The sequence below is a fragment of the Montipora capricornis genome, chromosome 7 (genome assembly GCF_036669925.1).
Source record: "Montipora capricornis isolate CH-2021 chromosome 7, ASM3666992v2, whole genome shotgun sequence".
Classification (NCBI taxonomy): Eukaryota; Metazoa; Cnidaria; class Anthozoa; order Scleractinia; family Acroporidae; genus Montipora; species Montipora capricornis.
This window is the reverse complement of record NC_090889.1, coordinates 405,330-417,829: the sequence shown is the minus strand read 5'-3', so window position 1 is coordinate 417,829 and position 12,500 is coordinate 405,330. Positions and strand designations below refer to the sequence as shown.

Sequence of the window (12,500 nt, the reverse complement as noted above, 5' to 3'; positions counted from 1 at the left end):
TTCAAACACTTTGACCAATTTCTCAAGGGACGTCAGTCAAATTCCTTTTCATGTCGCCCATGTCTTTGATATTGTTGACGATGTTGTGTGGGCTTGGGGAAAATGCTCACGGGTCTTTTAGATGAACATGCTCCTGTTAAGAAAAAGCTGAGCAAGCGTGAACGTGTTCCCCCTTTTATGACCACTGAACTGCTTCATGCTATTCGTTGTCGACGCAAATTAAGACAAACATACTATGCAACAAAAGATCCCGTAGTACAAGGAACAACGAAACAAGACCTCATCGTTGAGAAGGAAATTGATTTGCAAATGCATAAGAAGTAAATATGACGATGCGAAAGGCGATCCTAGGGCTTTTTGGACCGTAATTAAGCCTTTTTCACACAGCAAAAAGAACAGTGGTGATAATACCATAACTATTAAAGAAGGTAATGAAGTTATTACTGACAGTAACGTTATAGATTTGATGTTCAACGACCATTTTTCTAAAATTCAAAACGACAGTGCTGATTATCCAATGATGGGCACTCACTATTGTTCCAACAGTCATCCAAGATTTTATACGAAATAATTGTCCTAATATCAAGAGCTTTAACTTTCAGCTAATCAGACCCGCAGAAGTACAACAGGTTCTAGGCAAACTTGCACCAAATATGGCTACTGGTCATGCTCAAAGGAGTTAGCTCTACATCTTGCTAACTTACTCAACATTTCTATTGTATCTGAACGTTTCCCGAGTGACTGGAAGCTAGCTACTAACATATGTAACTATAGACCGGTATCTATATTGATTAATATAGAAAAGATCTTTGAAAAATGTCTCAACCGTCAACAAGTGGAGCACTTTGTAACAATCGTATCACCGTATCTCTCAGCCTATCGCAGAGACTATAGCTGTGAGGCAGTGCTTCTCTATCTTTTCGAAATATGGAGGCAAGACTTGGACAAAGGAAAGACTGTTGGTTCAGTGATGTTGGATTTAGGTAAAGCCTAAATTCCTCCCAACCTGTTGTTGGATAAGCTGAGGGCGTATGGTCTGTCTACCCAAAGCCTAAACTCAATTAAAGATTATCTCAGTGGTCGGAGATAGCGTGTTAAAGTGGCCAATGCCAAGACTGACACTGTCAAGATATACAGAGGAGTTCCACAGGGGTCTGTTTTAGGCCCCTTGTTCTTCAATATCTTTTTGAACGACTTATTCTACTTCGTTACAGAGGCTTAACTCTCGAATTATGCTGATGACAATCAATTAACTTCGAGTGATATAGCTCCAAGCGAGGTTCTCATCCGGGATTTAGGAGTCACCTCTAAATGGTTTCGTGATTGTGGTCTGACCCTGAACTTGGACAAATGCAAACTCCTAGTTTTGCCCAAACGAAAAAGTGATCAAGTAGAACTGGACATTGATGGTTCATTAAGTTAAAGTGACCGATAATGTTGAACTCTTAGGGGTTGTAATTGACAGTAAGTTAAACTTTAAGAGTCATATATCTAAGTTAATCAAGAAAGTAGGCAAACAAATTGATGTGCGTAATCAATTCAAACACATTCTTTCGTTTTCGTCAAAGATACGCATATATAGGGCATTTATCATGCCACACTTTACTTATTGTAGTTCCAGTTGGAATAGCTGTCTCAAAGAAGATAGTGACCGTCTAGAGAGATTACACGAGAGGGCCCTTAGATACGTGTTTAATGACTTTTCTAATGGATATGATAGTCTGTGTTATAAGATAGGTTACTCATCAAGTTGTAGACGGAAGCAAGATATGCTTTTAATAATTTTTAAAGCCCTCAATAACAATGTGCCTCAGTACATTCAATCGTTATTTAAAGTAAGAGAAAATAAGAAAAATCTTAGGGGCAAAACAAACTTGTTTTACCTGAGGCTAAGACCACAACTTACGGCCTTAAATCGACTTCTTACATTGCTGCTAAGGCGTGGAATGCGTTACCCTTTCAGGAATGAGATACGAAAACTAAGTAACTTGTAATTTCATACCATTATTTATATTTAGACTTATATTTATACTTAAAACACTATAATTTATATTTATGCCTTTTTTTCCTATTCATCTTAATATATTTTTTTTTCTCGGTGTATTAGCATTTTTTTTATTGCTAGAGGTCTAACTAGCCTCATTTTCATCCGAGTTTAAATAAAGTCAGCATCATCATCATCATCCTTTTGTGACGTTTGTAGTGCTGGCTGTCGATCAAATTGTTGGGCACGATGATGGCCCGCTTTTGACCACAAGAACAGGATAGCCACGGTTTTCGAAAAACTGGCACATCTCCTCTGATTTGCTGGAAAAATCGGAGTCATCACTACATGGACGTCGAAGTCTAAGAAATTGAGAATAAGGAATGAAGTTCGCGAGACAGGTAGACGACTAGGCGACCGATTTCGCGAACACTTTCGCGATGTTGAGAAGAATGACAAGGATGCATCTAAGCCAGTCGCTCGTCTTTTTTATCTCCCTAACCACTCCAAACAACGCATGGCCATCTGCGGCCTTTCCCCACATCAAGGTGTGACAGAAAGCCGCAAGAATCTTAATCAAAAATTCATCTTCCAAATAGGCACCCTTAATCCCCACGGAATTGATGAACGCTTTTCATTTAACCAATGCATTCCTATTGTTCACGTTGCTATGTTACCACCAATAGCGTAGCTCCTACTCCTCTATAAAAACTGCACACGGCCCATAATTCCTCGATTCGCTTTGACGAAGGGCTAACGCTCGAAACGTCAGCTTTTAGAATCCCTGTACGGTGTTCAATTTACATTATCAACGCCGTTGATAAAACCAAAGTTTCGGCTAAGATAGTCGAGTTGGTGTCTTACCGCATTTGCTGATTTCTGGTCTGGTCTGATAGGAGCATCATGTTCATCGGATTCTTGTTGTTTGGTACATATCCCCGGTGACTCTCATTTCAATAAAATGTCTGATTGTATTCTCTACGAGAGTTTCAGGATAATGTAGGCGAGAAAAAACAGTTCTTAGGGGTTCACACTCTTGATGGAAAAACTGCCAATTTGAGGAAAGTTTAAACGCACCCTTCAACATTTTGTTCAGCAGAGAATGTTTATGCCTCACGTCAACATGGCTTTGGTAATGCAGTAAAAGTTCAGTGTCAGTTCGTTTCACGTAGACCTTCGTGTCTAATCTGGGGCTATTTCTGATAATCACCATTCCAAGAAAGGGACGTTTGCCGTTGTTTTCAAGTTCCATTGTGAAATTGAGTAAGGGGTGGATTTCATTCAGTGTTAGCAAGAATTCAGGGGCAGGTGAAACATCGGGCATTCTGCTGAGGGTGTCCTCGGCATAGCTTTTATAGAAAGCTGGCGTCTTGTTTTGGTTTTCCAATTTCTCTTCAATGTGGCACATAAATGCATTTGCCATTAGTGGTCTGAGGGGAGAGCACATGACAAACCCGTCCACTTGCTCGGACAAATTTCCTTCGAATTGGAAAAGTTGGTTTTTCGTACGAACCTCTAACAGCTCTATAAGGCCAGTTCTAGTGATGTTAAGGTCATGTTCCTTGTTGAACCACTACGTGAAAGGAACTGATACTGGACTCTTATTGCTTTACCAAAGCCAGTTTGACGTAAGGTATAACATTCTCTGCTGAAGACAATGTTGAACCGTGCGTGTGAACTTTCCCCAAATTGGCAGTTTTTCCTTCAAGAATGTGAACCTCTAAAAACCGTTTTTGCTCGCCTGCATTATCCTGAAACTCTCGTAGAGAATACCATCAGACATTTTATTGAAATGAAATCACCGGGAATATATTTAACAAACAACAAATATCCAATGAACATGATGCTCCTATCAGAATTGTCTTACCGTTCAAAGACCAGAAATCAGCAAATACGTAAGACACCAACTCGGCTATCCTAGCTGAAAGATTGATACCGTAGTCCAGCCCGTTTACACAAGTCGGAAGATCAAAGGACAATTCAAACCGAAAGAACACAAACCTCCAATTATTAATCAACAAAACGTTGTTTATTACTATAAGTGTGGTCTGTGTGATGCAGACTACGTTTTCACGAGTCGACAACTACATCAACGTGTGGAGGAGCATAAGCGAGCAACAATCGGGCAATCACGTACAGGACGAGCACAGAAAGGATCCGGAGACCATAAATAAATAAAGTATTATTATGAAAGAAGTTTCAAGATTTTGAAGAAGTTTCAGAGTAAACTAGACTGTGTGACATTTGAAATGCTTTTTATTCGTGAACTCAAACCGAAACTGAACAAACAGAGTGATTCGATCCGTGCAAAAGTATTTACCAAATGAATTCACTTTTATTGTCTCTTTCGCTCTTTTATCGTATTGATTATTGGTCAATACCTACTTTATTAGCATTTTTACAATTGGTTATAAAAGCACATGTTAAAATTATATTTCAACTTGAAAATGACCGTTCGAAACGTACGCGTCGTTTTTAAACGTTAATAATTATTATTATTTATTATCTATTTTAATCTATACCTGCTTACAGAAGTACTGTTATAGGGTATGTAGAGAGATGGGATACACTCTTTAGTGTCTCCCTTAGATGTCTTATCCTATCCTTACGGCAGCCTTTTTGTGATTGGGCATATGGAGTAATTGTAATTGTCTTAGTCTATATTTTACTTCATATATTCTAAATAGTTTTACATAGCAGGTCCACATCAGCTGATAGCTGCCGATGCAACTATTACTTTGTAATTTTTGTAATTTTAACCTGCTTTATCAAATAAAGAATTGATTGATTGAAACTTCTATAGTAAAATCCGTTTCTAAAAATTTGTCGATTCGTATCGGTAATGCTCACTAATACAGGGATATTTTTGCGCGGTTTAAAACTATCCGGAGAAAGTAGATCTAAGTAAGTACTCTTGATATCCAAAAGAAAATTGGGATAACCATGCATTTTTGAGAGATAGTTAGGCTTCAATTTGAGAAAGAACGCCATATATTGCTTTGTACTTTAAAGCTGTTTACAAATATTATTCATGAATTACCTTTGAAAAATGCGTGGTTACCCCCAACAACACTTGGTAAGAGCTACATTTCCTGCATAATAATAAACCGGGGCAAACATATCTTTGAATTAATAGGCACCGTCCTTAAGTGTCTACTCGTTCTAGCGCTGGAGCACCAATAGACCTTTTTACCGATACGGCCGCCATTTTGATTTCTATTGTTTCGAACAGCCATTATGGGATGCCCAGGGGGCAAATACATATTAATTTGCCCCCTGGGCATCCCATAATGTCTTTCGAAACAATAGAAATCAAAATGACCGCCCTATCGGTAAAAAGGTCTATTGGGGACTGTTACGAGTTCGAATGTTTTGAGGAAAGGTAGCTTGCAAACTAAACTGAACGCAGGGTTGTCGGAACAACAACAAGAAGATTTATTCCAAAGTGAACGTAGTTTCCACGAAGTAAAACTCTGAACAACACGTACTCAATAAACTTACACGGCCTCCGCCAACTTGAGTAAACACAGCTTCTGTCACACTTGACTAAACACGACTAACGCTAACTCTCTTCGCTTGTGAAAAACTAGTTAAAAAAACACTCCGCTTGGACTCGTCTACTTATATACTCTGACAATAAACTTCTAGAACTTTCTAAATTAGTAATCAATCTAATTATAGAAAGATTACAAAACACACCAATTTAGAAACGCTTACGCACGAACCTAAAAATAAACAAACTACGAACTCTCGCGAAGCCTCTAGAAAGTAACGCTAGTCACGCAATGCTATTTTTCGTAACAGGGACACTGTAAACTGGAGTTGACAATTAAAGAAATCAACTCAAATGTTGGTTTTTGAGGAGAGGGGAAAACTGAAGAACCCGGAGAAAAACCTCTCGGTGCAGAGTAGAAAACCAGCAGACTCAGCCCACATATAATGCCGAGTGTGGGAATCGAACCCGGACCACATTGGTGGAAGGCGAGTGTTCTCGCCACTGCGCCATACCTGCACCCCCACGAAAACACTGCTGTGCGAAAAAAGGTGGCTTTTCTTAAGAATCAAGAGCCTTTTAACTAGAAAGTTAAAGTTTATGTACGATGAAACCACAGTGTACGTCAACAATCTTGAACCTGTTTCGGAGAAACTGGATAATTGGGGCAAATTTGATATTTCAACATCCCAAACTTGGGTGGGCCACTGCGTTGGAAAGTAAGCGAGGTTTGTGAGGTTCCAAGAATATTGCTAGGATACCAAAAAATTCAACGCTTTCGCGATGTTTTCCTTGATTCTACAAAAAACAAACGATTTTTCTTCTGGGACATATGAAATATATTTGATCAAGAGAGGATGACCTCATCCTCGCTTGATTCAAGAGAAGTTGATTTGATTGACAGGTTATCTTCTCTTGGCCTTCCGAATTTCCCGTCCGCTGGTGGAAGGACTATTCAAATATCCAGGAATTGTAGCAGGCGGGATTTCAAAACTACTCTTCTCCATGCCAGTCGCGGCCCACTAGCGGCCAAAACCATCCCATCGTATCCCGTGAATGTTTAAATAATCCTTCGATAAAATATCCCGTCGGCTACGCAGGCTATGATTATTCTTACTTCGAGTTGTCATAATGTATTTCACTGTCACACGGCTCCTTAACCTTGGTGCAAAACTGCAACTACTACCATAAAACGAAATGATAGATACCCAGTTTAAAAAGAAATGTCGCGGTCACCCCTCACCAGGGCCTAAAATAGTTGGGAAAAGTTTCGGTCTGGGATTCTTAATTCTACGGCTCTTTGGTGGATCTATATTCACTAAACTAAAAATTACCACGCCTCCAAATAATAATATTTTCACAAAGATTGCTGCAATATTTAACCCCCTTGAAAATTTTTGTACTTTGCCTATTACTTCCCTCATAGTTCCTAGCGAGGCCCCTTGGATTGAGAAATACAACTTATCATCGAATGGAAGTGTTCAACTCTATTGGCAACCGATTTCAGAGAATCGCAAAAACGGTATCATTGTGGGCTACAGTATCTTTTATGAAACACTTTGCAAAACTTCTTCTTGGCACTCTGGAGTGATTAATGTCAGCGCTCCACGTAAAAATTACACACTGAACGAACTACTTCCAGGATTTGGATACCGGATTAGAATCGCTGCATTCACTTCAAAAGGAATGGGCCCGCAAAGCTATCATGAAAACGTTTGGACAAGTAAGTAAAACTGTTTATTCAGACTGACTCGTATTGAAAGGGGGGCGGGGATGCTCGTTTTGTCGCGCCGTGAGGGTTGTAAATTTCAGATTTTGGTATAATTTAGGGTGTTCTAAGCAAAACCCCTTCATATATAGCCGTGAAGATCTCGTTTAGGATTACTCGCGAGGAAATAAAAAATATATACCTAATACGTTTTAAATATGGTGTCCTTTTGGAGAAAAGCCTGGGCCACGCCCAGATTGGACTCCTTTTGGGATTTAATTCAAAATTTCCGACGACATCCTGCCCCTTAATTTATATGCAGGTTTTCAGGGGAGGACTGTGATTGCTCGGGTGTGCAAGGTAGTGAAAATAGTAAACAAAGTCAGAGCGAAGGGCTGACCCTTGAAACGTCACCTTTTGAATTTCTTTACGGTGCGGGTCAATGTACTCCAACAACCCAGTCAATAAACACATTTACGTGTTTCACCTCCCCAATGACGCAGCACTACCCTTTCTTCAAAATCTTAACCCCTTTATTTATCTTGTTTCGAAACTAATTTCTTCATCAGGGTTAATTAATCCAAGGCTACCGCAAGAGTCATAAACACTAAACAGGACCTCCCAAAAGTTTCATTTGCTGAATATTACTGTCGTTTTTTTCTTTTTTTTTTTTCATGATTGACTTCCTAGAATTCTGGGAGTTTTGAAATGTGTTCTTATGTAAACGGTTCCTTGTGTTACAGAAAAATCGGCCATTGACCTGCAGTGTGTACATCGTTAAGGGTGTTTATTTTATGGCTTGTGTTTGTAGCCGATATAACACGCGCTCTGATTGGCTAATTGTGACTGAATTGTAGGGCATTATTCTCCCGTAATGCCCACGGGCATTTAAAAAGGGTAATTAAAAAGCAATATAATAAACTACTTACTAACTGAGCTAGCTCGAACCGTACTGGGGAATATTGGCCCTCGGTCGTTCTTGTACGGACCTCGCTGTGCTCGGTCCGTATTGCCACGAACTCGGGCCAATATTCCCCAGTACGGCCTTCGCGCTCGGTTAGTAAGAAGTTAGTATGAAAAAATAATAAGGAACGAAAATGAGTAAGGAAGGAAATTATCAGTAAAAAAATCAAATATTTTGCTTGCATTCAGGCTGTGCTGGACAGGGTATTTTGACGGAATATAATGGCACAATACTCACACCTGACTACCCCTGTCAATACGGGGGAAGACAGCGCTGCCAATGGCATATCAGACCAAATAGTTCAACCAGCGCAATCTGGATTCAATTTTCCAATTTTTATCTGCATTATGACTGGGGCTATCATCAGTGTTGGTGAGTAAATATCGAAAACTGTAGAGTGAGTTACCATCACACATAAGAATGGCAAAAACTCTTGACTGTTTTAAGATTTTATTAAACACGCTTTTTTAAGTTAGCTTTTTCTACATATACTATTAAGTCAGTAAATATGCATTCATTTTATGCTCATTGCATTTGATTGCATATTAACAACTTATTGTAATAGTTATACTTTTTCATCAGTGTAAGTGTTTACTCTCTTTTAGATCTACGTCTATGAGCTGCGCAGTTGATCATTTTGTCACGAAAACTGCGCAATTGTTATTATTATAGCAGTATAAAACGTATGAATGTTACTAAAATAAGCTCCATAGGGCGCACCGCGTGACCTATGTTGCTGAAAAGAATTTGCGAAAAAATCTAAATCCTAAGCCTTAAAATCCAAAAGTAAAAGAAATTACAAAATCAAAACTAATCTAAATAAACAGGTTCCCTCTTGCGAGCATTGTTTAAGGAGCTCGACAGTACCGCCTTTTGCATCCTCTTCAAAATGTCACGGTGTACGTGAACCGAACATCCTGTTCATTTGCACTTCAAGTTCCTTCGGCCAACCACCCAGTACGTCCATGATGACGTTAAGTTGTACGATCTTATAGTTTGGGTAACGCTTGATGAGTTCAAAGCGTAGGGGTCGGTACTTTTCCATCTTTTCAGCCTCTTTCTTCTCGCGGTTGTCAATCCACGGGCAACTCATTTCCACTAACAGTACTTTCTTTTCCTTGTGATCAATAATTCGCTCATCTACTCTATAGGCCCGCACCGTAGTATGCTCTGCATAGACTGGCACATCCCAGAAAGCCTGCATTTGGGTAGATTCATACTGTGGTTTTGGCTCAATGCGCGAAAACCAAGGTGAGACGGTCTCATATAGATCAAGGTCTCTAAGGATCTCGAAGAACAACACTTTCAGTGCCGCGTTATGTCTATTCATATACTTGGTCTGCGCTAAAGATGGACACCCGGCTAGCACGTGCGCAATGCATTCCGGGGCTTTCCCACACATCCTGCACATGATGTTATTCTGGTCTGATGTGCCCGTCATATAGGCCGAGTAGACTCGTGTTGGTAAGAGCTGTATAACTCCATTACTCCTGCAACCGTATGTGTAGGTGCACAACTCCACTCGCTTAGCCATGCAAAACAGTATCGTTTACTTAATTGATCATCGTTCCATCTACTACTTACAAGGCGACCCTGCCACTTCTGATCCTGTACTTCGTTTTCTAGCCCAGCAAATACAGCTTTCTTTAGTTGCGGCTTTACATGAACCCCAACCTGTAATCTTCTTCTCGGGGTTGCTTTGAGAACTGCACGATGACTCAGCAGGCTCCAGAGTCAAGGTTTTCCCCAACTCCTCTGCAAATTTATGTGCGTCTTTCACGAGAGAGGAAAATCCTTTCTTCTCTGCTTTCTCTTCAAATGCCCGAACTGTACTTATCACTGGATCTAGATTTTTGTAAAGCTTTATGGCTGCCTTGATTTTACTCAGCTTATATTCTTGCTCAACAGACTTCATGCCGCGCCCACCTACCACTCTTGGAAGGTAGAACAAAGCAGTGGAGCTGAGGGGGTGCCTACCGCCATTTTCACTGACTACCTTCCTCGTCTCTCTGTCACTCTCTCTCAGCTCAGTCAAAGGCCAGTGCTGCGTCCACATCAGGTAGGTTAAAACAGGCAAGGCGAACTGGTTCGTGGCCTTAACACGGTTCGCATCAGATAGAGGGCTTGTCCAGATCACTGAGAGCCTCTTTAAGTATACCTTTGCTGCAACTGCAAGTGCAAGTGCTAGCTTCTCGTCTTGCAAGGTCGATTCACCCACACCCAAGAACTTATAGTTGGAACCAGTTTAAGGCGATGCACTAGGGTGGACTCGTCCAGCTTGAGATCTGCAGCATTCTCAATTTGCTTTCCTTTCCTAATATGGATGACACTACATTTCTTGGGGTTCCAATGTAGCCTAATGTCTAGCATGGCATCGCTAGTAGCTCGTAACACTGTATTGAGCTTTGACTCGGAAGCTGCGAATACCTTGAGATCGTCCACGTATAAGTGGACGATCTCAAGAAGTGGGTAACTTTGGACTCCAGTGGTTTGGAGAGACGATATCTTTGAGTAGCTGCTAGGAACCAGGTGACCAGGTTTAGACACAACGTAAATAACCGAGGGCACAGGACGTCTCCCTGAGGAAGGCCTTTGACAAATCTGATGGACCGAGATCTTTCGCGCCCTTGCTTCGTGGATGTTGTGATCCTTGTGTTCCAGCTAGCACTCAAGTTCCTAATCGCTCTACAGATCCATGAGGGGAACCGATGAAGTGTCATGATCTCGGAGGAAAACTCTTCTGGTTTTGGGAGAAGACTTGTTTTGCCTTCAGCAAACCACTAAGGATATTCTTCATCGCGCTTCGAGATAGCCGCAAATGCGTCTGAAATCCTAGCATGAAGAGATGTCGCCTTTTTCCACCAGAAATTTACGATTCTGTCAGGTCCAGGTGCGCTAAAATTTCGCTTCCTGAGAATGACCTTGCTTACGTTTGAAGTCTCCAACTCCAAATCCTTCTCAGAGGGAGGGGGTAGGCGTCTGGCGATCGCTTCCTTAATGTCCCTCGACCATTCAGCATCCTTATTTCCAGTCCCTCTCGTCTTCCAAAGACTCCGCCAAAAACTGCTTGCTGCTCCAATATCCTCGAAACATTCTCCGTTACCATGGTGACCGTTGTTCTCCAATTCTCTGTACCTTGGGCGTTCATCTTTGTCGTCTTCGCGTCTTCGCATATCGCTGCGAACTTTGCAAACTTGTTTTATTATTATTATTGTTATTATCATTATTATTATTATTATTATTATTATTATTATTATTACACTTATTATATTTGGGGCTTTTTAATTGGCTAAAAGAAGTGTACACCACTTTTTCAAGCTTAGGATTTCGATTGGGTGATCACCCTGCAAACAAATGCACGTGCTGTGATTGGCCAGGGTGCGCAACTTCATTGTTTTTGGTGGTAAGACACTTGAACATTTAATTGTACATTAGTTCATCAACTCGTTTAGTAAATGGATAATTAATGAGACAAGTGCCTTGAAATGTATGAATATTTTATTATTTCTTTATTTCATAGGTCTAACGATTTCGTAAGTGTTTCAACAAAAGAAAGTAAGCATGGTACCTTGCTGTGTGGATACATGGGAGACTTTTCACTCCTTATTCCAGCTAGTCAAGTTTACATCAGGTTTTTTACAAGAGGGCAATACGGTGATGGATTCCAAGCGTGGTATTCTGGCCTAAATGACAAGCCAACAGGTAATTTGATGCGTAAATTAATTTTCATTCGAAGCTCCTCTCTGTGATTACCGCAAACCCTAGATCGATACATGCAATTGTGGTTTCTCTATATTCGATTGTAGTACTTTCGGGGAGTCTCTTATCCAAGAATGGGGAGGCATAATAGTTTAGTTTAACAGAGGACAGTTGTTGTGGTGGTGAAGAAAACGATATTAACACTTTTATTCAAGCTTGGTCGTTTCATTATGAATAGAGATTTTTCCTAACTTAACACCAATGACAATTTATGCCAACAGTCAGTGATTATGCACTGCACCATGTCATCCTATCACTCAACCAGTGTTGAGTTCATGCTGAAAAATTCAGCAACATCATCTACAATTACAATTATTAGCTGCTCTTTGCTTGCTGTCTCATAGTTCGCTTGGAAACGTCTCATTTCCATTAAGGACCAGCAGTAAAAAAAGAAGGTCAATGTTAATGCTGATTTTAACATTTTTCATTCCCTTTTACAGAGATAAATTTGTCGGAATGGCTTCTTTTTGTCAACACAACTGACACATCAGCAGACCTGTCTTGGTCAGTGTTTCCGCTTGGTATCTCCGTAGATCACTTCGCTGTGAAGTACACGGAAGTTAAGACAGGTGTTTCCGTTTATCTTCCACTG

The 12,500-nt window shown here is 40.4% G+C and overlaps 1 protein-coding gene across 1 annotated transcript in view; it reads left to right on the top strand.

Annotated features, from left to right (window-relative positions):
- Positions 1-12,500, top strand: part of LOC138057688 (uncharacterized) — a 42,233-nt gene that overhangs the window by 21,134 nt on the left and 8,599 nt on the right. Inside the window, exons 8-11 of the mRNA XM_068903620.1 lie at positions 6,904-7,200; positions 8,338-8,521; positions 11,670-11,851; positions 12,349-12,477. Of these exons, the coding sequence (XP_068759721.1) occupies positions 6,904-7,200; positions 8,338-8,521; positions 11,670-11,851; positions 12,349-12,477 (792 nt within the window). The remainder of the gene's footprint in view (positions 1-6,903; positions 7,201-8,337; positions 8,522-11,669; positions 11,852-12,348; positions 12,478-12,500) is intronic.